At 36.6% G+C, this 25,899-nt stretch overlaps 1 protein-coding gene across 1 annotated transcript; it reads left to right on the top strand.

Annotated features, from left to right (window-relative positions):
- Positions 1-1,233: 1,233 nt before the first annotated feature.
- Positions 1,234-24,071, top strand: RRM2B (ribonucleotide reductase regulatory TP53 inducible subunit M2B). The gene is made up of 7 exons (XM_081816321.1): positions 1,234-1,464; positions 2,228-2,361; positions 2,791-2,885; positions 6,896-7,029; positions 11,610-11,714; positions 13,437-13,550; positions 20,077-24,071. The coding sequence occupies exons 1-7, from the start codon at positions 1,249-1,251 to the stop codon at positions 20,227-20,229; spliced, it is 951 nt and encodes a 316-aa protein (XP_081672447.1). The 5' UTR covers positions 1,234-1,248; the 3' UTR covers positions 20,230-24,071.
- Positions 24,072-25,899: the final 1,828 nt, after the last annotated feature.

The raw sequence follows: 25,899 nt of genomic DNA, 5'->3' as shown, positions 1-25,899 counted from the left end.
AAATGTTTATGAAGTTATTGTGAAAAATACTTCAGAGATCTTCCTAAGACAAAATAATATCTATAAGGTACATTTAAATACTATTTTAAATTGTAGATTCCATCAAACTCTAGAGTGCCTTACTCTATTAATTCCAAGGACTAGTTCTAATAAACATTTTTTTTTTTAAGATTTTATCCATTTATTTGACAGAGACATAGCGAGAGAGGGAGCACAAGCAGGGGGAATGGGAGAGGGAGAAGCAGGCTCCCCGCTGAGCAGGGAGCCCGACTTGGTGCTCGATCCCAGGACCCTGGGACCATGACCTGAGCCGAACGCAGACGCTGAACGACTGAGCCACCGAGGCGCCCCCTAATAAACATTTTTAAAAATACATTTTTTTCTAAGATTGTATTTATATGAGAGAGCACAAGCAGGGGGAGGGGTAAAGGGAGGGGGACAATAGACTCCCCACTGAGCTCAGAGCCCACGCGGGGGCGCCATCCCAGGACCCTGAGATCATGACCTGAGCTGAAGTCAGATGCCCAACTGGAGCCACCCAGAGGCTCCCCATTTTCAAAAATATTTCTATTCCCAGAGGAAGCCATACCTGTAAGTTGCTTTAAAACCTAGTTTGTTACATGCCTGATATTATTTTCTGGGTATAAAAGTAGATTAGCTGGCAGTAAAGTAGCAGCTACTATTGCTTAATAGGTAACTAATCTAACTCTACAGTAAGTATCATATATCGTGTTAAAGCCATGGTTGCTGAAAGTCATTAGTTTATTCTGCCTCAGTTAGCCAGAATATAGAGTCCTTCAAAATGCTTTTATCTTATTGTGTTCCTTTGTATAGTCTTAGTCAGTTATAGGTTGCTGCAATAATACCTTAGACTGGATGGCTTATAAACAACAGAATTTTATTTCTCACAGTTCTAGAGGCTGGGAATTCCAAGATCAAGTCTCTGGCAGATTTGGTATTGGGTGAGGTCCCAGTTCCTAGTTCAGAGATAGCTGTTTACTTTCTGTGTTTTCACATGGCAGAAGGGGTGAAGAAGCTCTCTGAGGACTCTTTTATAAGGGTACTAATCCCATTCATGAGGGCTCCACCCTCATCTAATCACCTTCCAAAGACTCCATCTACCTCCAAGTACCATCACATTGGGCATTAGTTTCAAATATATGAATTTGGCGGGGTGGGGGCAGGACATGAACATTCAGTCTGTAGCAGTTATGTTAACATTTTTTCCTCTTTCACATTTTACTGCTAATGAGTTGTCCATCCCTAACTTTGAGATGGAAGTTAGTTTTCCAAACACTTGAAGAATTAAACACCAAGTTAAAATTTTTGAAAATCTTTTTATTTCAGGTTGACTTATCAAAGGATCTCCCTCACTGGAACAAGCTTAAATCGGATGAGAAGTATTTTATCTCTCACATATTAGCCTTTTTTGCAGCCAGTGATGGAATTGTGAATGAAAATTTGGTAAGATTTTTGTTGTATTTCTGTTCCCATTCAGCAGCTAAATGATGATAATGGCAGTAAGACAATTAGACTAAGCCTGAAAAATGACTTCTAAGAAATGAACTAGATATAGCTTAACTTTCAAAGATATTTTTCTGGTGAAGTGTCAGAGAAAAGGGTACATTTCTCCCATTTGACCAGCAAAATATCATGAAATCAAGATATTGTACCAATCAAAACTACTTACAATGCAAACACATGAATTTGATTTTTACCCGTAGATAGTAATCTTAATAGAAAGACTGCACCTTAATAACCCTTCTGGAGCTCTGTAATAAAGCACTGCATTCTGGCTCCCCATTTTTAAACTTGTATCATGGTTGGCCAGGAGGCATACTTTCTTATTAAAGAGAGAAAGATACAACCTTTCATCATGAATTAGAAGGGGCTTCAATCGATCTGTCTGCTGTTGGGGAAAATAAAGACTTAAGGTCAATTTTACAAAGCAAAGGAATTTTTGATTGCCGTTCTGAAATTTACTTGGCTTTATAGGAAGTATCTCCACCTATTAGGTCAATTCATTTAATTGCCTAAGAATGCATTATGCAACTAATTTATTGTGGAGGATTGATAGATAATACTGCTTAAAATAATCCTTAAGTTGTGTGTAACCTCTCTGTGGCATGACAGGTAATTTTTAAGTGATAATTCTGGTGTCCAGATTCTGATTTGCCGTGTTTAATGAGAGTCCACAGAATTGGATATGTTTCCCTTATTTTTGTAGGTGGAGCGCTTTAGTCAGGAGGTACAGGTTCCAGAGGCTCGCTGTTTCTATGGCTTTCAAATTCTCATCGAGAATGTTCACTCAGAGATGTACAGTTTGCTAATAGACACTTACATCAGAGATCCCAAGAAAAGGTATTACCACTGGGATTTTATTTACAAAGGTTTATGCTATTGCTTATGTTAAGAGCAGAATTTACTCCAAAACAAATGTTAGGGAAAAATTATTCAAATGTTTTCTATCATCTAATAATGTGTTGGGTTAAAAAAGCTTGTACAGAACCAGTTCATCTTTGGATATTATAGTATAAAAACTGTTTATTAGCACATTCTGTTTAGAAATTGAATACTGACTTTAGTCAATTTTGTATCAAACCAGATCCAAATCACTATTTTGAATTTTAGTTTTATTTCTATACTTTCTGGACATGCAAAAATACAGAAAAACAGCAGATCTGATAGCATATCATAGGGTTGCAATTATTACTGATGATTAAACTAATGAAAATTTATTCTGATTAAGAAAAACAAATGAATAACTTTGCCATTCTTTTGTTTTTACAGGGAATTTTTATTTAATGCGATTGAAACAATGCCATATGTTAAGAAAAAAGCAGACTGGGCCTTACGATGGATAGAAGATAGAAAATCTACTTTTGGTAAACAGCTTTAATTTAAAAATGATCAAATTTGCCTCAGTTGACATAACACTTTTTATGTGGTGTGACTATCAGGTACTAATCAAAGTGCCAGAATGGAAAAGGAGTACAAATGTCTCCTCGTCCACCTTTAGTAGAATCATTATTCCTAAAATAATCTAAAGCTGTTATCTATTTTGTTTAATAAGTTGAAAGTTGAAAGGTTAAGATGTCAGTACATAATTACAGGTAAATAAAAGTCACTTAGAATCTGACACGAATATTGTAGCAATCACAGTTTGTCTCTGCTTTCATGAATTTTTATTTAAGGGAGTTAAAGCAAGTCAAAGTCACATTTTTTTCAGGGAGCAAATATGTAGTTTCTGAAGAACTATACATAGAAGTTGCTCAATAAATATTTATTTAATTAAAATATTCAGATACTTCATTTGAATAGCTCTAAGTACCTATCTCATACTTATCTATTTTGTAATTAGTGGTCTTTACTTTCTGGTTTTATTCATTATGGAGAAAGCAAGTCTCAAAATTTTTGGTCTCAGGACTTCTTTGTACTCAGAAATTATTGAGGACTCTCCTATTGGTGTGGGTTATTGATATTTCCATATTAGAAATTAAAACAAACTTTAAAAATTATTTATTAATACATTTAAAAGTATAGTAAAAACCCATTATATTTTATTATAAATAACACATATTTGTGAAAAAACACTACATCCCCCCATCCCCCAAATTTTGCTTTTAAAATGTCTGACTTAATAGAAGACAACTGGATTGTATCTGCTTCCACATTCAATTTGTTGCAGAATATTGTTGTAGTTTCTTGTATAGTTATGAAGAAAACCCAGTCTTATTCAGATGTGTAGTTAGAAAAGGGAAGGCTATTTTACCAGGCTTCTCAGATTATTGTGGACATGTCATGTAGCCTCTGGAAATCACCACTGTACACTCATGCGAGAAAGGTAGTAAAAAAATAAATAAATAGTGCCTTAGCATTATTATGAAAATAGTTTTGACCCCATAGACCTCCTCAGTCTGTGGATTTGCAGGGACCCACTGGACCACACGCTGAGAACCAGTGATGTAGAGTAAGGTATGGGGCAAGCCTGTTAGATATCAGGGAAGAAATAGATATGTTTGCATTGCCTTCAGTTCATTTCAAGAATGAGAAAAGTGATGGTTCTCAATATGCATAAAAATTATCCGAGAGTTTGCAGAAAACCCCTGCAGAATCCTGGTCCTCACCAGAGAGTGATTTAGGAGGGCCAGGTAGGACTGAGGAATCTGCATTTTATACCCAGCTGATTTTCTCACAAGTGGTTTGAGAAACACTGGCTTTAAAGAAGAAAGGAGAGAAATATCAAGGTGTTCAATATGCATTGAAAATAGTATGGATAGGTACCGATGGAAAATGATGAACAGGCTTGCAGCTAGCATGTATTTTGTAACTACCAAAGAAAGTAAGCGAGAGAGAAAATAGAGGAGGGTGGCAGTCACCATGGGACAACAGCGGGGCTCCAGGTAAATTCTCCATATTGCTTGCTGTCAGGGCAAACCCATGCTGCAGATGCAGAAAAAGCATTGGACAAAATTCGGTATCCAATTATGATAAAAACTCAAAAAAGCAAGTATAGAGGAAATATACCTCAACATGATAAAGGCCATATATGACAAACTCACAGCTAATATTATACTCAATTATGAAAAGCTGAACGTCTTTCCTCAGGATCAGGAGCAAGACAAGGATGCCCATTCTCACCACTTTTATTCAACATAGTATTGGAAGTTCTAGCTGTTGCAATTAGGCAGAAAAAGAGGCATCCAAATTGGAAAGGAAGAAGTAAAACTCACTGTTTGCAGATGACATGATATATATAGAAAACCCTAAAGACTCCATAAAAAAAACTATTCAGTGAAGTTGCAGGATACAAAATTAGTATACAGAAGCCTGTTGTGTTTCTATATAATAATAATGATGAACTATCAGAAAGAGAAATTAAACAATCCCATTTACAATTGCATCAACAAGAATAAAATTCCTAAGAGTAAATTTAACCAAGGAGATGAAAGACCTGTATACTGAAAACTCTAAGACATTAATGAAAGAAATTGAAGACACAAATAAATGGAAAGATATTCCATGCTCATAGATTGAATCAATATTGCTAATACAGTGTTTGTATTATAATCTAGTTCTTTTACATTTAAATGTGCACATAACATTACCTTAATGACAATGAAGAATATATCAATTGTAACTATCCATTATCTTACTAATAGCAAGATTAAAATATAGTAATCTATGTGTTAAAATAAGGACAAATCTTCATCTTAAAAAATATAGTCTAAAGAGCCAGTTTTGTTTTCAAAAATCAGCAGACCATAGTGATTTATTATTATATTTTGTATTTAGTATATAGTACACTAAAGATTCTTCTCTTAATAATTCCTTCTACTTGGGCGCCTGGGTGGCTCAGTTGGTTAAGCGACTGCCTTCGGCTCGGGTCATGATCCTGGAGTCCCTGGATCGAGTCCCACATTGGGCTCCCTGCTCGGCAGGGAGTCTGCTTCGTCCTCTGACCCTATCCCCTCTCATGTGTTCTCTCTCTCTCATTCTCTCTCTCTCAAATAAATAAATAAAATCTTAAAAAAAATAATAATAATTCCTTCTACACAGTATATACTCAATAAGTACTTATTTAATTTACATTTCTTCTGTTATTTTTTTCAACGTGACTTTTAAAATTGTGTCTGTAAAAATAAAATGCTATAGAAGTTTTTCTGATGGTTTGGGCTACTAACAGACAAGTATTTGATATAATTGATCCGATTTGATTTATTTAAGATAATCAGGGAAAAGAGCGAGGACAAACCAGAGTACTATTTAGAGACTGCCAGAAACAGTTAAGAAATATTTAAATTTAAGTCACCTTTCTTTGTGAAATTTAAATATTATAATTACCTTTGTTCTGGAAGTTATAAGTATTCTGGATCAGATTTTAGCAGTTTTCATAGAATGAAGAGTAATGTCTTCTATCATCTAGTGCTTAGATATTTTTCACTGATTCAGTTCAGATCACATTTATCAAGCACCTGCTCTGCAGTACTGGGATACAAGCTATGATGTTATTGATGAAACAGGCCTGTAGTTGGTTCAAGCACTCAGCTGCCTTTATCCCGTAGTCTTGGAGACCAAACCTTTCTCCCTAGACAGACATGTATATAAATATTTCTCTTGAGCATATGCAATGTGGTGACATTTGTTTGGGTTAGATTTATAATCAACCCCTAGAGACAGTGTTACAGATATGGCTCCATTATAGACCTTTTAGGAGATGGGTTTCTGAAAAGTCCTTGCCTAACAGTGAGTAACCTTTGAAATTGGGCCTTATATATTTAGCAGAAGATAGTATTTTTGCTTATGTGATGGGATATTTTATCCAACAGGTATACTTATTCTCTTTAGCTGGAGTCATATTTTTTTAATTGCAGATGCATGGCAATGTTTTTTGAAATGTTTACTGCTAATCTGTAAGATATCTTAGGTTTCTAAAAATAAAAACCTCAGCAACCTCCCCTTCCTCAACCATAAAGAGGGAGACATTTGTCATAAAATCTTATCTTCTACTCTCTATTCCAATACATGCACACACTTACGTGCACATACTACACTCATAGGCATGTGTGGTGCACGGATAAATCACTTCTTTTTTTTTCTGAGTAGGGAAAGCTCTCCTTTGTCCAGATACCAAGACCGATAGGAGTCCAATGTCTGATACAAGATTTGAAGTAGACATACCTACATACCCTTCTGCTGTAGTAGGTAGAGGTGGCATATTTCCTCCTCTGAAGACCCTTGGCCATGGCACTAATTTGTTGATTTTGTTTCTTGGCAAAATAGTTGTGATATTGGCATAAATATATGTAAAAATATGTGTATTTTATAGATGAGTGTTTGCAAATGTCGACAGGATGTGGTATTTCAGGAAATAAAATTATTTTATGTCTCCCAGGGGAAAGAGTGGTGGCTTTTGCTGCTGTAGAAGGGATTTTCTTCTCGGGATCTTTTGCTGCTATATTCTGGCTAAAGAAAAGAGGTCTCATGCCCGGACTCACGTTTTCCAATGAACTCATCAGCAGAGATGAAGTAAGGAATGAAGTATTCTTCTAGTTATATTTGTATTCCTATTTGGTGTTCATTTATTTTTCTTTCCCCTGGAAAATGCTGATGATGACACAGATATCCTGGTAATTAAAAGAAAATAGAAAGTAATTTCTTCCTTGGTTTTTAAGAATTGTGTTTTTCTCCTGCCTCTTACTGTCCCTCCTCAGTCTCCCCTGCTCATCCTTAAATATCACCAAATCCTGGGTTCCCACCTTGGCCTCTTCTTCACCGTGCATGACCTCCTGGCTGATCTTATCTATTTCCGTGGGATCAGCTACCATGTAGATGCTCGTAAACAACCCAAACTTGAGCACAGACATTCTTTCCTGAGCTCCAAAGCCAGGTGTTCAAGTGCATGTTAGTTTCTCCTGAAAGGCTCCAGATATCTCAAACCTAATGTTTTAGAAATCAAACTCGTCATCTTTCTCCCCAGATTTGTTCTTCTGTTTTCCCTGCCTCATTCAGTGGTGCTACCTTCTAACCAATCATCCAAATTTGAAATCTGGGAGTCATTTTAGATTGCTTTTTTCTTTCTCAGCCACATCCAGCCAGTAACTAAATCTTATCTCCCTTTGCCTGCGATAATGTTTCCATCTTCCTGCCTTTGTTTTTTTTCTCATCTGTTGATCACCTTCTTACAAGTGGCAACTCAAAACTTCCCTGACTCAATTAGATAGAATTGACCCCTCTTTCCTTTATGTATTCCTTTGAAACGGGAATCTGCCCCTGTCTTAGAGTCCATAACGTGTACTGCACTTCTTACCTCTCTCCTCTGCTGGACTGAGCCCTGTGTGCAGGCACCGTGTCTTATTTTTCTTCCTGTTCTCAGGGTTTAGCCCATCACAGCCTTCAGTTCACATGTATTGACCACACTAATCCTGGCCCCTCAGCTTATTTCTAAGTGACCTTGTCAAGTTACTAACTTCTTTGAGCCTCAGTTTCTTCAACTATAAATCTTGACAGGGTTTTGTTAAAATAAAATGAACCGGTATGTGTGAAAATAGTTTATAAGTGCCATAAAATGCTTTGTATAATTTTTGTTGTTTCCTGCCTTTCAGTTTCTTTCTTTTTTTTTTTTTAAGATTTTATTTATTTATTTGACAGAGAGAGACACAGCGAGAGAGGGAACACAAACAGGGGGAGTGGGAGAGGGAGAAGCAGGCTTCCCGAGGAGCAGGGAGCCCGATGCAGGGCTCGATCCCAGGACCCTGGGATCATGACCTGAGCCGAAGGCAGACACTTAACGACTGAGCCACCCAGGCACCCCCTGCCTTTCAGTTTCTAATAATTTTTATCATAAATGTCGTATGTGGTGATTATAGAGAATTAAGAGAATAAAATCACTCAATCTTAACAGAGATAAGCACTTTTAGTATTTCATTGTATTTCTTTTTAGACAGTTTTTTACATTTAAACCTATGTAGATATATATGAATGTCATAATTTTATAATTTGAAATATTCTTTTTTCATATTTTTGTGAGCTGAGTTTTTTTAACAGAACATTGTGAGCATTTTTCTATGAAATCAAGCATTTTTTGGAAAGAGTAGTTTTTTAAAAAAGTAGTTTTGTTAGATATATAATATTCTAATGAAACAATGTATCACTTATTTGACTATTCTAAACTTGGAAATTTAGGGTTTTTTCCAGGTTTTTTGTTTATTCCTTTTGCTATAATGTAAAATGAATATCTTTTGTGTATAAGATTTATCCCAATTTCATATTATTTTCCTTAGCTAGATTGCCTAGAAGTAGAATTACTATGTTATTAGGTATGAACATTTTGAAGGTTATTCATACTAGTTTGCAGATTTCTTCCCAGAAATTTGATAGAAAGCCCCACCCAGCAACATATGAACATGTCTTTTCTTACCATAACCTCACCAGAATTTGGATTTATGTTTTAAATATTTGACAAAGTTGATAGGGGTAAATGGTTTCTCATTGTTGGTTTTATTTGCATTTATTTGATTACTACTTAGAGTGAACTTTTTTTCATAATGGCATTAGCCATTTGTATCTTTTTCTGTATTTACCTATGCTTGTCTCTTGCCTCTGTTTCTGTTGATATATATTCCTAGTGCATAGTGACTGATAGGGCTCTTTCAATAAGTGTTTATTTATTGAATTTGTTATATTTATTGTATGAATATAATATAAAATATTTTTGTCATATTTTTGCAAATATTTTCCCAGTTTGTCCTTTGCTTTTTTTTAAAATTTTATTTATTTATTTGACAGAGAGAGACACAACGAGAGAGGGAACCCAAGCAGGGGGAGGGGGAGAGGGAGAAACAGGCTTCCCATGGAGCAGGGAGCCCGAAGCAGGGCTCGATCCCAGGACCCTGGGATCATGACCTGAGCCAAAGGCAGACACTTAACGACTGAGCCACCCAGGCACCCCAGTCTTTTGCTTTTTAATTTTATTTTTTCTTGTAACATACAAAAACCTGAAATTAGTGATCAGCTTTCAGAGATTAGTTAAGTAATCACACCTATTTTCCTCTTGACTTTATAACATCTAGCTCTGTAATATAATTGGACTTCATTTAGTGTAAGTATAGAATTTAATATAAATGTAGTATAGGATAAGTGAGAATTTTATTTTATTTCATACACTCAGGAAATTTTTCTAGTTCTCTTTGTTAAGTAATCCATCCTTCTCCATTGACTTGTGATGTCTTCTTTATTATATATTAAGGTTTTTAAACGTACTGAAATCTGTTTGGGGGCTATTTTTTTTCTTTTCATTAACCTATATGTCAAATTTGTGCCAAACGTTTTTTTTTAAGGAGGGGGAGGGGCAGAGGGAGAGGCAGAGAGAATCTCAATCAGGCTCCATGCCCGGCACAGAGCCTGACGCATGGCTTGATCCCACAACCCTGAGATCATGACTTGAGCCAAAATCAAGAGTGGGACGCTTAACCAAGTGAGCCACCCAAGTGCCCCCAAACACTTTTAATTATTGTAGTTTTTTATGTTTTGATAACTAGTAGTATATATCTCATAACTTTCCTATTAAAACTGTTTTTACAAGATTCTGTCCATTTATACTTCCAGATTGACTTTTTAATTGAAATACATTTGACATATAATATGCAAATTTAAGATATATAACATGTTAATTTTCTACATTTATATATTGTGATATGATTGTTGATTTTGTTTTATATTATAGCGATAATTGGCACCTCTATGACGTTACTTAATTATCCTATTATCCTTTCTTTTTAGTTGTTCAAATAATTAAGTTCTAGTCTCCGATTCTTTTAACTAAAAACAATCCTATTGAGATTTTGATTGGAATTGCTTTAAACCTCAAAATTAATTTTATTCACTTATTGATTTAACAATATGAGTGCCTACCTTTGATTTACTCATCTCTGTAATAGGTAGCTAGCTGTCAGTCCTAATCAACACTTTCTTTAACAGCTTTCACGGTTTATTTGATATTCAGCCTTTGGTAATTTGAAGTGTCCTCTTGAGTCCAGTCTGGGAAAAATGTTTGCCTAACAAATCTTCTAAAGATTATCTGTTCAGAGAGGTTTTTTTCTGATGGTTTCTTCTGGGAACGATAACTAGGAAAATAATCCTTGGAATACAACCGTTGATTTGAGTCTTATCTTTCATTTGTCTTTGGCTTTTGTTGATTTATTTAGAAAAACCCAAGCTTACACTGATTTGTAATCCTTTAAGGTGCACATTCCTTCATCCTCCTTATCCCTTGGTGGCTTACAAAATTATTTCTTTTTCTTTGTAGTTTAGAAATGTTCATTGATTCTGCCTTGCTTAGTTTTACAGTCTCTAGCTTAATTTTGTTTGGCACTGCTTCATCTCTGGCCTCTTTCTTTTTTTGTTTTGACTTTTTGCAATTATTTCTGTTGTTTTCAGCTTTATACCACCTGTTCTGTGTTTTGGAATCCTTATTATTGTAGGTTGGATCTCCTTGCTCTGTTCTCTATTTAAAGCTCTATCCCATTTCTTGCATTTGCATAACCATTCTGTTCTCAAGGTACTTCACGAGTTTATTTTCTTCTTTGGTTATCTGCAGTGTCATTTCTGCTGTGTACAGCTTCAAATAGCATTCTTAATTCTTTCCGTCTTCATTGCACTGAATTTATTTTTATCTTGAGCCATTCTTATTTAATATAAATGTTGTCTTTTTGAAATCTGAGTTTCACCCTTTCTTTACACACTTACTGTTTTCAATCATTTCTTAATTTTTTTAGACATTAGAAATGAAAGAATTTTCATTTCAGCCCTTGCCTTGTTTTCCTTTCCAAAATGATTTTGGTTGCAGATTTGTTGTTGTTAATAATTCATCTTTCATGTTGACAAATTAAGACTTGCTGGCACTGAAAAATTTTCATGATAGGTTATTATAATTGGCATTTTAATAAGATTTGAGGGAAAGTAGTTCCTGGTACCATGACTCCCTCTTCTAGCTTCTAGAAATTCTGTGTTGCATTCCTAGAACCTACTTTCTATGATGCCTGACACATGACAGTGTGAAAATAGGTGATTAAACATTCTTTGACAATGGTATTTTTCTTCTATTTTAGGGGCTTCACTGTGACTTTGCTTGCCTGATGTTTCAATACTTAGTAAATAAGCCTTCAGAAGAAAGGGTCAGGGAGATCATTGTTAATGCTGTTGAAATTGAGCAGGTAAGCAGGGAAGCTTGTATGATTAGCATATTCTCTTTTTTCTCTGATGTTTGTACCATTATTGTATTGGGTTGACTCAGGAAATTGCCACTTGTAGGTCAAAGCAAATATCCGCAATTATATAGTCAACCTGACAGTACCAAAAGATGATGCATTTCAATTATTATGTCAGTTTATAATTTGGTTTGTAAGTAAATGTTATATGTTAAAGTTTTACGTATACGAAAATCTATTTCAGGACTGTTTTTTTCTGTCTCGTTGATCTGTCACATTCTGTGCCATAGCAAACTATTTGAATTACTTAAGGTTTAATTTTTTTTTTAGATTTTCAGCTATTGAAGGGCAGTGACGGTTTCTTGTTTGTTTTGTATTTTCAAAACCGAGCAAGGTATCTAGCTTGAAGCGTGAACTAAATGTTTATAGAATTAGTAAATCAATGAATTAGCGAATAGTAAAACTTAATATATAGAATGTAAAAATCTCTAACTACAAAGACCTAGATGTTCCACTTAGGATGTTTTTTTTATCATTTGAAGGAACTAGTTCAAAAGTAAAATTAAAAAAATTTTTTTATTATGTTCAGTTAGCCAACATAGTTAGTTTTTGATGTAGTGTTCAACGATTCATTAGTTGCTTATAACACCCAGTGCTCATCACAACACGTGCCCTCCTTAATGCCCATCACCCAGTTACCCCATCCCCCCACTCCCATCCCCACCCCTTCTGTAACCCTCAGTTTGTTTCCTGGAGTCCAGAGTCTCTCATGGTTTGTCTCCCTCTCTGATTTCTTCACAATTTTCCCTCCCTTCCCCTGTGGTCCTCCATGCTATTCCTTATGTTCCACATATGAGTGAAACCATATGATAATTGTCTTTCTCTGCTTGACTTATTTAGTAAAAAATAAATTCTCTAAACTCTTTTTTAAAAAATACTGTATAGTTCAACAGCTGTGGTTTTCATATTGGGAAGGAGAAAATGCATAAAATGCATTTTGGTATTTTTAATCATTTTGAGAATTAAATTGAAATGGTTAATGTTTTTATTTTAATTTTTTTTATTTTTAAAAGTGGGGAAGAGGGGCAGAGGGAGAAGCAGACTCCCCACTGAGCAGGGAGCCCGATGCGGGACTCGATTTAGGACTTGAGCCCAGGATCCTGAGATCATGACCTGAGCTGAAGGCAGACGCTTAACCGACTGAGCCACCCAGGCGCCCTAATGTTTTTATATTTCTCCTATTAACACTTTACCACTGTCTTTCAATGTAGATGGAGTTCAATTTATCTCCCAACCCCCACATCCATTTTTATTTTTTTCTCATTTTCTTTGTTAAGTGTGTTTCTGTCTTTCCCAATTCCCTTCCATAATCATGTTCCCCACAGTGATCATCTTTGGTGAATCTTTTTCCAGATATTTCAGAACAAAGTATCTCATTTTTTTTTTTTTTGATGGAGAAAGCCTTAGGGTCCCATAATGCTACTGTGTAAAATACCAGTAGTTTGATAGTTTCAATTTGCTTAGGCTATGTGGGAATGTGAAATACTGTGAATAGTAATACCCCAAACATTTTTAAATAAGTGGACATTGCCATATTGAAAGAATTTACCCTAGTATACTTTCCTCAGGGACTTAGAAGATTAAAAAACTAAAATCCTGTTTTTATTTGGAAAATATGTATTTATTTTTCTATCTCTGTATTTTATTCTGTTTTTGTTCATATCTCAGGAGTTTTTAACAGAAGCCTTGCCAGTTGGCCTCATTGGAATGAATTGTGTTTTGATGAAACAGTATATTGAGTTTGTAGCTGACAGATTACTTGTGGAACTTGGATTCTCAAAGGTAAGGTATTTAAAAATGTATTACTACTAGCTAAAATGTTATGGCAAGTAAGACCACTAAAATACTATATTTCATTGAAAGCATTTGTTACATACCAGTTTACTTTTAAAATGTCTGTGACAGCCTTGTTTTGCATGATCAAATTGGTCTTGTGAAACCCTTTGAAACTTGGAATTCATAACAGAAGTAGGAGGCTGATAAATCTTAGAATTAATAAGCTCAATAAATTACTTTAAATAATTATAGGTATTTAATAAGATTATCTTTAAATAAATTGGATTTATTGTGCATATATATATGTTTACCCTCATAAATCCCCATGGGTCTATGTTGTTGTAATTTTTATGTTAATATTTTTTAAAGGATTTATTTATTTATTTTAGAGAGGGGGAGAGAGAGAGAGACAGTTCAAGTGGGGGGAAGGGCAGAGAAAGAGGGAGAGAGAGAGCATCCTCAAGCAGACTCCCTGCTGAGTGTGGAGGCCGCCATGGGGCTCAATCCCAGGACCCTGAGATCATGACCTGCGCTGAAATCAGGAGTCTGCCTCTTAATTGACCGAGCCATCCAGGCACCCCATATTAGTATTTCTTTTAAGGCCTGCTTATCTTTTATTTGTTTAGTGAGATTAGTCTATGAGAAATTAATATTTTAATTTTTTTATATTTTAAAAAGATTTATTTATTTATTTGAGAGAGAGAGAGAGAGCTTGGTGGGGAGAGGCAGAGGGAGAGGGAAAGAATCTTAAGCAGACTCCAGGCTGAGCAGGGAGCCCCACACAGGCTCCATCTCATGACCCTGAGATCATAACCTGAGCTAAAACTAAGAGTCAGATGCTTAACTGACTGAGCAACCTGGGCACCCCTGAACTTTTAAATATGAATAATTATTAGGAAGACATTAACTGTCATAATTTGACCCTTTGAACTCAGTTGTCTTTTAAGTTATTTTTCATTTTGTTTGTCAGAGATAATATACCTGAATTTCATAAAGAGGTATGCTCACATAACAGATGGAGGTTGCTGCCAGTCTACCTGGGTTCCAATCCTGGTTCTGCCACCTTCTTGTTATATGATCTTAGGCAAGTTGCTTAACCTCTTATCCCCATTTCCTCATCCATAAGAGGGAGATGATACTAATAATACTTACCACAAAGGATTGTTGATGAGTTGGTATACTTAAAGCACTTCAAATAGTATCAGACATACAGTAAATTCACACTAAGTGGTCATGTTGTATTCACCATAATTGGAACATTCATAGAACTTTGCTATGTACTGGGCGCCTGGGTGGCTCAGTTGGTTGAGCGACTGCCTGTGGCTCAGGTCGTGATCCTGGAGTCCTGGGATCGAGTCCCGCATCGGGCTCCCTGCTCGGCGGGGAGTCTGCTTCTCCCTCTGACCCTCCCCCATCTCATGTGCTCTCTGTCTCTCATTCTCTCTCTCTCAAATAAATAAATAAAATCTTTAAAAAAAAAAAAAAGAACTTTGCTATGTACTATAATACAATGGTAATTAGAAATTATAGGTTTTAACTTCTTAGCATGGAAATGTAAGTTTAAATTGTATTTAATGAGAAGCCTTATGAAATCCATGATGCTGGAGTAAATCATTACCTTTCTCAGTAATGCATTTATATTTTGGTAACCACAGAAATACCGTCATGGAAGAGTCAGATAGGACAAAGCTTTTTGTAAGATGAACTATATTTTATTACTTTAGTTGTAAAATTCTATGTTTACTGATAGTTGGAGAAATCAAGATTATAATTGCATTAGTATGATCTCTTAAGTTTATAAACTGTATATTTTTAAAAATTGTGATTGTTCTTAAATTATACCAATATGTTTGTTACAGGAAAATTAATTTGCTCACTTGAGCCTTAAAGTGAACTCACTGTCCTTTGACCACCATATCCTCACACTCTTACATCCATGTTCTCCTGCTTTTTAGAAAACTGTGGACTCCTGGGCCTAATTTTCCCTTTGGGAACTTGATCACTGTAGATCTGTAAAATATCCCGCCTACAGAAGAAAATCTAAACATAGTATGAAATGTCATTTTTCCACAGGCCTTCAACATATCTCAATAAATTCCAAAAAGCAGAAATTATATAGACCTTTTAGATTTTAATGCAGTAAAATTAGAAATTAACAATGAAAGATTGCCAAAAACTTCTTCTTAGAAATTGAGAAGATATCCTTTAAAATGCGATTAAAATGAAAATATAAAGTAATAGAAAATATGAACTAAATGATGATAAAGTTACTGTATATCAAAACTTGTAGAATGCAGCCAAATAGATCCTCAAAGGAAAAGTTATAGCCTGAATGTGTATGTTAAGAAAACAAGACAGTTTAAAATACATGAACTACACTTTGAACTCAAGGAACTAGAAAAAGAGCTGTTCTTATAATGACAGTTTTTGGCAAAATAAGGGATTAAATTAACAAATGGTTGTCATTTATACAGAATTCTAAGTAGGAGCCATATTAATGATGTTTTCAACTTCTTTTTTAGTTTGGGATTAGTCAACAAATATTTGAGTACTTCTGTGTGTCAAAAACAAGCCACTTAATTTATTTTTTGGTATTAGTGAAATGTAGTTGACATACAGTGTGATATTAGTTTCAGGTGTGCAACTGACTGACAATTGTATACATAACCCAGGGCTTCCCATGATAAGGATGGTTACCACTTGTCACCATACAATGTTATTACAATATTATTGGCTATATTCCCCATGCTGTACTTTTCATCTCTGGACTGACTTACTTTATAGCTGAAAGTTTGTACTTTTAATTCCCTTCACATATTTCACCCATCCTTCCCCCTCACCCTCCCTGGCTGTCACCAGTTCATTCTCTGTATTTATGAGTCTGTTTCTGGTTTTTTGTTTGTTCATATGTTTTGGGTTTTTTTTTTTTTTTTTTCAGATTCCACATAGAAATGAAATCATATGGTATTTCTCTTTCTCTGACTTATTCCACTTACGATAATTCCCTCTAGGTCCATCCATTTTGTCACAGATGGCAGGATCTCATTCATTTTTTTAACGATTTTATTTATTTGAGAGAGAGCACAAGTGGGCGGGGGGAAGGGCAGAGGGAGCAGGAGAAGCAGGCTTCCCGCTGAGCAGGGAGCCTGACGTGGACTAGATCCCAGGACCTGGGATCATAACCTGAGTTGAAGGTAGACACTTAACCGACTGAGCCACCCAGGAGCCCGGATCTCATTCTTTTTTATGCTGAGTAATACTTCAGTGTGTGTGTGTGTGTGTGTGTGTACATACATATTATATCTTCTTTATCTGTTCTTCTGTTGGTGGACACTTGGGATAGATTCACACATCTGCTGTTGTAAATAATGCTGCAATAAACATAGGGGTGCATATATCTTTTCAAATTTGTGTTTTTGTTTTCTTTGGGTAAATACTCAGTAGTGGAATTACTGGATCATATGGTATTTCTGTTTTTAAGTTTTCGAGGAACCTCCATATGGTTTTCCACAGTGGGCTACAACAGTTTACATTCTCCAGCTACAGTGCATGAGGGTTCCCTTTCTCCACATCCTCACCAATGCTTGTTATTCCTTGTCATTTTTTTTTTAAAAAAGATTGTATTTATTTATTTGAGAGAGAGCGAGCATGAGAGCAAGAGAGCATGAGCCGGGATCGGGGGCGGGGGGGGCACAAGGCGGGGGAGGGACAAAGGGAGAAGGAGAAGCAGACTCCCAGTGGAGCAGGGAGCCAGGTGCGGGACTCAATCCCAGGACCCTGGGACCATGACCTGAGCCAAAGGCAGACGCTTAACGACTGAGCCACCCAGGCGCCCCTACCTTTTTTTTTTTTTTTTTTTAAGGAGTTTTATGGTTTCAGGTCTCAGTTTATTCTTGTGTTTGGTGAAGGAAAGTAATTCAATTTCATTCTTTTGCATGCAGCTGTCCAGTTTTCCCAGCACTCTTTATTGAAAAGACTATCTTTTCCTCATTGTATATTCTTGCCTCCTTTGTCACAGATTAATTGAGCATATAAACATGGGTTTATTTCCTGGCTCTCTTTCCTGTACTTTTGATCAAAGTGTGTACTTTCTGTGCCAGTATATTATTCTTTTGATTACTGTAGCTTTCTAGTGTATGTTAAAATCTGAGGTTGTGATGCCTCCAGCTTTGTTTTTCTTTCTCAAGGTTGCTTTAGCTACTCAGGGCCTTTTGTGGTTCCATACAGATTTTGGGATTATTCAAGTTATGTGAAAAATATGTGCATTTAATTTAACTGTGTCTTAGTTACCTTGTCCATGTCATGGATGATTTAAATCAGGTTTTTTGGAAGACCCCCACTTTTAAAGTCCAGTGAACCTGTAACTGTTGGTTCAGTGCTTTTTTCACTATATCATGCTAGTTCAAATTTTCACTCCGTCTTAGCATATCATTTCTGACAGGCAATGTCACTGAATTCTATGACTCAACCACACACAGCATATGATCTTTTGTTGAATCTATATATATGTATATGTATATATATAGTTTTTATAATATATTTTATTAAGATATTAAGCTTTTTATTAAGATATAAGTCACAGAGCATGCAATTTACCTATTAACAAATGTACAGCTCAGTGGTTTTTAGTAAATTCAGAGTTGTACAACTATCACAACAGTCTGTTTTAGAATATTTTTAGCACCTCACAAAAAGAAACTCTATACCCACTAGCAATCAGTCACTTTCCTTTCTTTCCCCCACCTCCACCTCAGCCCTAGGCACCACTAATCTAATTTCTGTCTCTTTAGATTTGCCTATTGTATATATCCCATTTCATATAAATGGAATCATACAATATATGGTCTTTTGTGGCTGGCTTCTTTCCTTAGTATGTTTTCAGGGTTCGTTCATGCTATAGCATGTGTCAGTACTTTATTCCTTTTTATAGCCAAATAGCATTGTATGACTATACCAAATTTATTGGTTGGTGGACATTTCAGTAGTTTTGGCTATTATGGCTATTATGAATAATGCAAATATGAACATTCACTTGTACATTTTTGTGTGGACAGATGTTTTCTTTCTTTTTTTTTTAAGATTTTATTTATTTATTTGACAGAAAGAGACACAGTGAGAGAGGGAACACATGCAGGGGGAGTGGGAGAGGGAGAAGCAGGCTTCCTGCCGAGCAGGGAGCCCGAGGCAGGGCTCGATCCCAGGACCCCAGGATCATGACCTGAGCCGAAGGCAGACGCTTAACGACTGAGCCATCCAGGCGCCCCTGGACTGATGTTTTCATTTCTTTTGGATATATAACTACAAGTGAAATTCCTGGGTCATAGGGTAACTCTTTTTAATTATTAGAGGTACTGCCAGACTATTTTTCAAAGCAACGGCACCGTTTTACATTCAGCAGCGTATGAGGGTGTCAGTTTCTCCACATCTTCACCAGCACCTGTGATCAGTCTTTTTTTTTTTTAAAGATTTTATTTATTTATTTGAGAGAGAGAGAATGGGAGACAGAGAGCACGAGAAGGAAGAGGACAGAGGGAGAAGCAGACCCCCTGCTGAGCAGGGAGCCCGATGCGGGACTCGATCCCGGGACTCCAGGATCATGACCTGAGCCGAAGGCAGTCGCTTAACCAACTGAGCCACCCAGGCGCCCGATCAGTCTTTTTTATTATAGCCATCCTAGTGGGGTGAAGTAGTATCTCATTGCAGTCTTGTTTTGCATCTCGCTAATGAGTAATGATTTTGAGCATCTTTTCGTGTGTTTCTTGGCCTTTGTATACCTTCTTTAGAGAAATGTCTATTTGTTCAGACCCTTTGCCCATTTTTAATTGGGTTATTTGAATATATTCTTATCTGTGGTGTTCATAATCCCTGCTGGAATACTCCTAAATTCAAAAATCCTATTTTATTGTTCCTCATGGATCACTGAAATGTTTCATGGTTTTTCATCAAGCTGTATCGCCGAGTCTGCTTCTTGAATTCAGAAGTAGTAAAAAAGCTTCTTGTTAACATATATTCCACTTTTTGTTTGGGGACATCTATGGATAGAATTTATTCTATCTTTTCTCATCATGGTTCCTTAACATCAATGTGTTAATTATCTGTTAGGAACTAAGGAGACATGTTTAGGTTCACAGTACATTATTGGTAATTCAGTATTTTGTAGAATCATGTATATGTGACTACCTAATGGTTATACCTGTGTAAAGGTCTGTAATATATAGGTGTCTTGGATCTCTCAAGCTGCAAAAACATTTTAGTTTGATTAGTATTAAATTTTTCATTTCTGCAGTAATACATGTCTTCTTTCTCTTCTTAAAATACCAGAAATGCTAGTATAGTTTCTTAAGGAGGTTAGTGGGTAATCTCAGTTGTCTTAGAATTTATCAGCCTTGAGTGCCTCTAGGACCTTCTGGAATAATGGATCCTATAGGTGACTAGACAGGTGTTAGGAGTCCTGAGCTTGTTAGTTATCTGTTATCTTGTGGGTGTGATTAGGCTTCTTCAGAATGTCTAATGACATGTCTTTTCTTTTTAGGTTTTTCAGGCAGAAAATCCCTTTGATTTTATGGAGAACATTTCTTTAGAAGGGAAAACAAATTTCTTTGAGAAACGAGTTGCAGAGTATCAACGTTTTGCAGTCATGGCAGAAACTACAGATAATGTCTTCACCTTGGATGCAGATTTTTAAAACCCTTCCCATATATAAACCTACCACTGGTAAATAGCAGTCCGTTTTTCTTTGCTTTAAAAAAAAACAAAAACAAAAAACCAAAACTTAAAGTACCTCTTTTAGGGAATAGAAGTTTGCTCAAGAGGAAATCTAAAACCAAATTTCATTCAAGTTGGATTTATATAAATACACTCTAATTTTCCTGTTTAACAACCAGCGTGTGACTTAAATGCTTTTGTCACTAAAATATAAGATGGTATTATGTAGCGGTTAAGAGCATGAGGTGAGGGGTCAGATATGATTCGACATTCTACCCTTACTACTTGTGTGATTCTTGGCAAGTCGGTTAATCTCTCTAAATCTCAGTGTGCGTATCTTTAAAATGAATGTAATAGTAGGTCCTAAATTTATTGCGTGGATATGAGGATTAAGCCACAAAATAAATGCTTAGCCAATATTAGCACCACCACTACTATTACTACTTACTAATAGTGTTAATTATGGTGGTGATGTGATAAAATGCTCCCCTGTCCTCCAAGTAATTGTGATTCTAGGTCTTAAGATCTAGATTAAATCTTTGTATTTTTAATGTTTGAGGGAGAATATAAAGATTTCATTTAAAAGATTATAATTCTCATTAACTTGAGAATAACTTCTTTGAATTCCTCAGCATGTGGTAAAGGAAATTTAGTTCTTAGTTGCTTTGGGCAGGATACTTATGAAGTGGAATTCAGGAAGTTATCCTGGTAGTTGACCTTGTAAGTAAAATTATTCTCCTCCTTTGGAAGTCAAAATGGCCACTATTGCCAGACATAGTCCTGAAATGTTTAAAGCCCAGGTGAATTAGCTAGAATACCATTTCCCAAAGAGTATTCTAAGAGCTGTTAGCCCCTCTAGATATTTTGTGGGGGAAGAAAGGGATTCTGTGGTCAGATGAATCTGGGAAATGTTTATCCTCCCTTCCTCTTTAGAACATATGGTCAGTACATCAACGACAGAAAAATTCTGCAGTACATAAGCTTATTCCCCCCTGCATATCCCAGGCTTACTTAATACGAATCTGTTTTTCACCTGTTAACATCTTACCTACCTGGTATTCCTCAGAACATAGTTTGGAAAAAGTTGGCCTAGAACTATGGCCTTCAGAGGAAGGAGTTGGGGACTGAGTTAAGGAGACCTGGTGGGAATTACTGAACCGTTCATGTTTGTGCCAGGCTGAGTAATGTACCTGAGACTGACCTCAGCTGTGCTTCTTTAATACTCTTGAAACTCTTTTATGCTGTTACAAGGTATAGTCCAAATAATGGAACTTTATTGCCTCCAGAACAGTAGCAGATAGACACAGGTCTCTGCAGAGGAGCCTGAGTGAGGAGAGGCCAGGAACCCCTCGTAATCGTTAAGAAGAGTCAAGAGGTAGCCTGAGCCCCCAAAACAGTGTGGTTCTCCACTTCCAGCACATTTTTATAAAATTCTGCAACCTAGAATTTAGAGATTTTCACTGTGCATAAATGTTTGCTCCATTCATTTGGCAATTATCTAATTGACTTTATAAAACTGGGAGTTCTCGAGTGGGTGCAAGAGGAGCAGGTCATAGCTTTGTTAGGGAGAAGGTCCAAAACTTGATATATTTCCAACCTATGACAATGACATTTATTTGTTCAGTTTGTTCTGTGCTGCAGAGTTGGCCAGCTGTTTTTATATTTTATATCCCCTCGGGTGATCCCACAACAGCCTTTGGAGCTTGAAGAGCCGCTGGTATTGACATTTTACTGATGGGGGAGAGTGAGGCTCAGAGAAGTTAAATGACTTGGCCAAGATCTGCTCATAGCACTGTCCCTACAGGAGAATTCTTTTTTCTTAGAGATTATCATCTTTCTTGTATTTAGTCCTTTACATCCATCTTGATGTGATTTTGTCTTTCCTCATTCAAGTATCATGTACTTTAATCAAGGTGTTATATAAATTATTTAACTATATTCAGGTAGTATGTTCAAAGATGTGTCTACTACTATACAAAAACTGAACATTTAAAATTGACAATATCTGCAATGATATCAGAATGAAAGAAAAAAGTTTTCAGTGCATATTCCCATTGTTTTGAATCCACATCTTTCTCATAGGTAATGGCAGGTGCCTTAATATGAAGCTTATTTATAGTAGCAATAAACCTAACTGCATTGAGATGAAGAAGTTTTATTACTGAAATACTGGATTTTTAATACACTGGTTTATTACACTCGGTGTTCTAGATCCTTTTCCAGAACTCCAGGTTGCATATTTATTTATTATGTTTAGTATTTTGGTTCTTAGCTCTTAAGGAATGAAGCAATTATGGAATCTCTTTTTAACTTGCAGGTAAAGAAAAAATTCAGAGTATGTTCACAACTTTTTTTTAAACAGCACATGTATTTAGATCATTGTTACAGTAATTAAGTTCATTATTTAGGAATGTAAAAACTCGTAGTTCATGACAGATTGCACTTATTAAACATATTTCATTGTAGTATGTAGAATCATGATTTGGAAAGACTTGGGAAGACAGACCCAGTGCTTTCAGACAAGGCTGTTTTGTTGTTCAATTACATACAATAATAAACAATTACTTTTACATACAAGCTTACTCGAGTCCTGTCTTAGTTAACGCTCATTTTGGAACATCAAATTTTTCTGCTGCTTTTGCCATTTTACTTTTTATTCATAAAAAAGTGATTACAGTTGACCCTTGAACAACACGGAGTTAGGGACACCAACCCCCTGTGCAGATGAAAATCTACATGTAGCCTTTGACTCCCCCAAAACTTAGCTACTAATAGCCTACTGTTGACCAGAAGCCTTACCAATAACACAGTTGACAAACACATATTTTGTGTGTTATATGTATTATATACTGTATTTTACAATAAAGTAAGCTAGAGAAAAGAAAATGTTATTAAGAAAGTCATAAGGAAGAGAAAATACATTTACAGTCCTGTCCTCTATTTATTGAAAAAAATCTGCATTTAAGTGGACTCATGCAGGTCAAACCCGTGTTGTTCAAGGGCCAACTGTATGGAGAAAACAGCAGTTTGCATATTAAAAAAAATACATTATTTGATATTCAGAATTTTGCATTTGACATTTAAATATGCTAACAGTGTCATGGAATCCCCAGATTGCATTTGTACAGATTAAGCTAAGGGCTAAATGTCACTAACTGATTTTCAGTGATAGAGAAATCTGCTCATGGGCTGCATGAAAGCCAGCTTAGTCCTATCATCAGGTATTATGTTTTTCAACTAAATTGAGTGATTTGGCAGCCAACTCAGGAACTCTTCCTCGGTATAATCTGTATGAGTGGCACAGAAGGGAAATCTGTATATCTTTGTTTTTCCCACCGTTTAAGTAATCTCCTTTTTAGACAATTACAAATTTGCAGGAAAACTTGATATTCCTAGGGCCTTAGGAAGAAAGGATTTAAGCCTTCAAATTTGGGGCTTAATTCTGTTAAGGAAAATATAGGTGAAAATGGAAGGATAGAGAATGGCTGTTTTGTTTGTTTGATTTTTTTTGTACAGAGAAAAATGTAACAATTCAGGCTTTCTAAGGTCACAAGATTGTTAACTTATGCATTTGACTCTTTTATAAAGATGTCTTGATATTTCCAAATGTATGGTAATTTAGCAGTTATTTGGTATCTACTGTGTATATAGAGAGCTTTATCAGGTGTGGTGTACCTAAGTCTTTTTGCTAAAATACATTAGGGTCAATCAAGCCAATCCTGCCTATTTAGAATTTGGGTTGTTTTTTTTGTTTGTTTTCCAAAGAAATAAGTTGTTATTTTTTTGGTTTAGTGTGTTGAAATAAACTATATCATAGCTACATCATTTTGTGTTTCTCCTTTTTGAGTAAGAGTGTTTTTTATAAGTGCAGGGGCTACCCTACTCGAGGAATGTATATTCTATTTGTGTATACAGATAAATACATATTGGTATTACTTTGTTCAGCTCTACCCCCCCCACACACACACTGTTCTTTGACATAAGCGGGATCCCCCAGTCCTCTCCCTCATCTACCTTCACCCGATCCATGAAACTTTCTTCATGTCTTTTTATATCCAGCTGAGATGCCGCAATCCATCATCTGACTAGTACTAACATTCTTTACCAGTACTCTGAACTCTGTTCCTCATCTGCATTTCTACCATTCATAGAAAAATCAAGGAAATTTCCCCACCCTGTTACAAACATCACAGTTTTTCCATATTTGCCCTTTAGCAACCAAATGCTGCTAGAGAAAAAGGCATATAAGACAAATTGGATCTGTTTACTATAAATCCATGGTTACCTACTGTCTTAGTCCACTGGGGCTGCTATTAAAAACTACCATAGCCTGGGTGGCTGAAACAAGGCATTTATTTCTCATAGTTCTGGAGGCTGGGAAGTCCACGATCCAGGTGCTGACAGATTCAATGTCCCGTGAGCCTTGCTTCCTGGTCCATAGACTGCTGTCTACCCACTATGTCCTCACATGTAGGGAGGTTGGGGAACTCCCTGAGGTCTCTTTTGTAAGGGCACTAATCCCGGGGCTCCTGGGTGACTCAGTTAAGGGTGACTTGGGCTCAGGTCATGATCCCAGGGTCCTGGGATCGAGCCCCGTGTCATCAGGCTCCCTGCTCAGCAGGGAGTCTGCTTCTCCCTCTGCCCCTCTCCCCTACTCGTCCTCACTCGCTCTCAAATAAATAAATAAATAAATAAAATCTGATAAGGGCACTAATCCCTCATGATCCAATCCCATCCCGCAGGCCCCACCTCCAAACATGATCACACTGGGGATAGGTTTTAACATGAATTTGGGCGGGACCCAAGCATTCAGTTTATAGCACCCCCCTCTGCACTGATAACCCTAGTACAATTTCCCGGTAAACTTGTTCTCCATTCTCCACCATTTCTTTTCCACACTGTCTCCATCTTCCGCAACTACCCTCACTCCCCGAGAAGGTGCTTTTATCATCTGTTCTTTCTTTTGAACTGTGGCCCCACAAGAGATTCTCAGCAGAAAAATGTGACCACTAGAGGAGTCCTAAATCTAGAACCTAAGAAGCTGGCGGTGGAATGCAATACACAAACGTCTATGCATGACTTCTGTCCTGTGAAGTCATTGCACTCAGAGGGACAGGATCTGCTTTGCCGGCCCTTCTTCTGGGAATTGGAGCCACTTATCTGTGGAAGTTGCTGCTCTGCCTCCCGCCCCGTGGCTCCAGCAGGGCTGCCAACACCAGTACACACGCCATCTGTCTGGGCCCGTGGGAAGGCATGGGACCCAGGCAGGCGGCCAGGCCCTTGCCTACGTTGTTTCTAAAGGAAACTAAAGGAAGAGAATCACTTTTATTCTAATGACAAAGCTCGAGAAAATATCCGAGTTCCACTCCCCCCAAGGTCTGACCATATTCCTATTCTGGGCAACTTTTCATTATCAAGGTCATAAATGCCTACTTTTGGCCTAAAATAGTTAAAATTTCCTGATTTGCATCCAAAAGGACCCTTGCTAAAACAAAAATCGGTTCCTGGATACAAAAAGTGATTGGAAAGAACCAGGGTGTTCAGGTGTGTATCAAAGAGCGGGGAGCCCCGAGTTTGCTCCTGGGGTGGACCCTGAGAGCCGGGCGAAGTCTTCAGTGAAACTCAAGTGCTGTTTAGAGGGCGGGGTGAA

Source organism: Leptonychotes weddellii, chromosome 4 (genome assembly GCF_054177405.1).
Source record: "Leptonychotes weddellii isolate Sample4059 chromosome 4, ASM5417740v2, whole genome shotgun sequence".
Taxonomy (NCBI): domain Eukaryota; kingdom Metazoa; phylum Chordata; class Mammalia; order Carnivora; family Phocidae; genus Leptonychotes; species Leptonychotes weddellii.
Note: the sequence above shows the minus strand (reverse complement) of the source record. Positions and strands in the feature narration are given on the sequence as shown.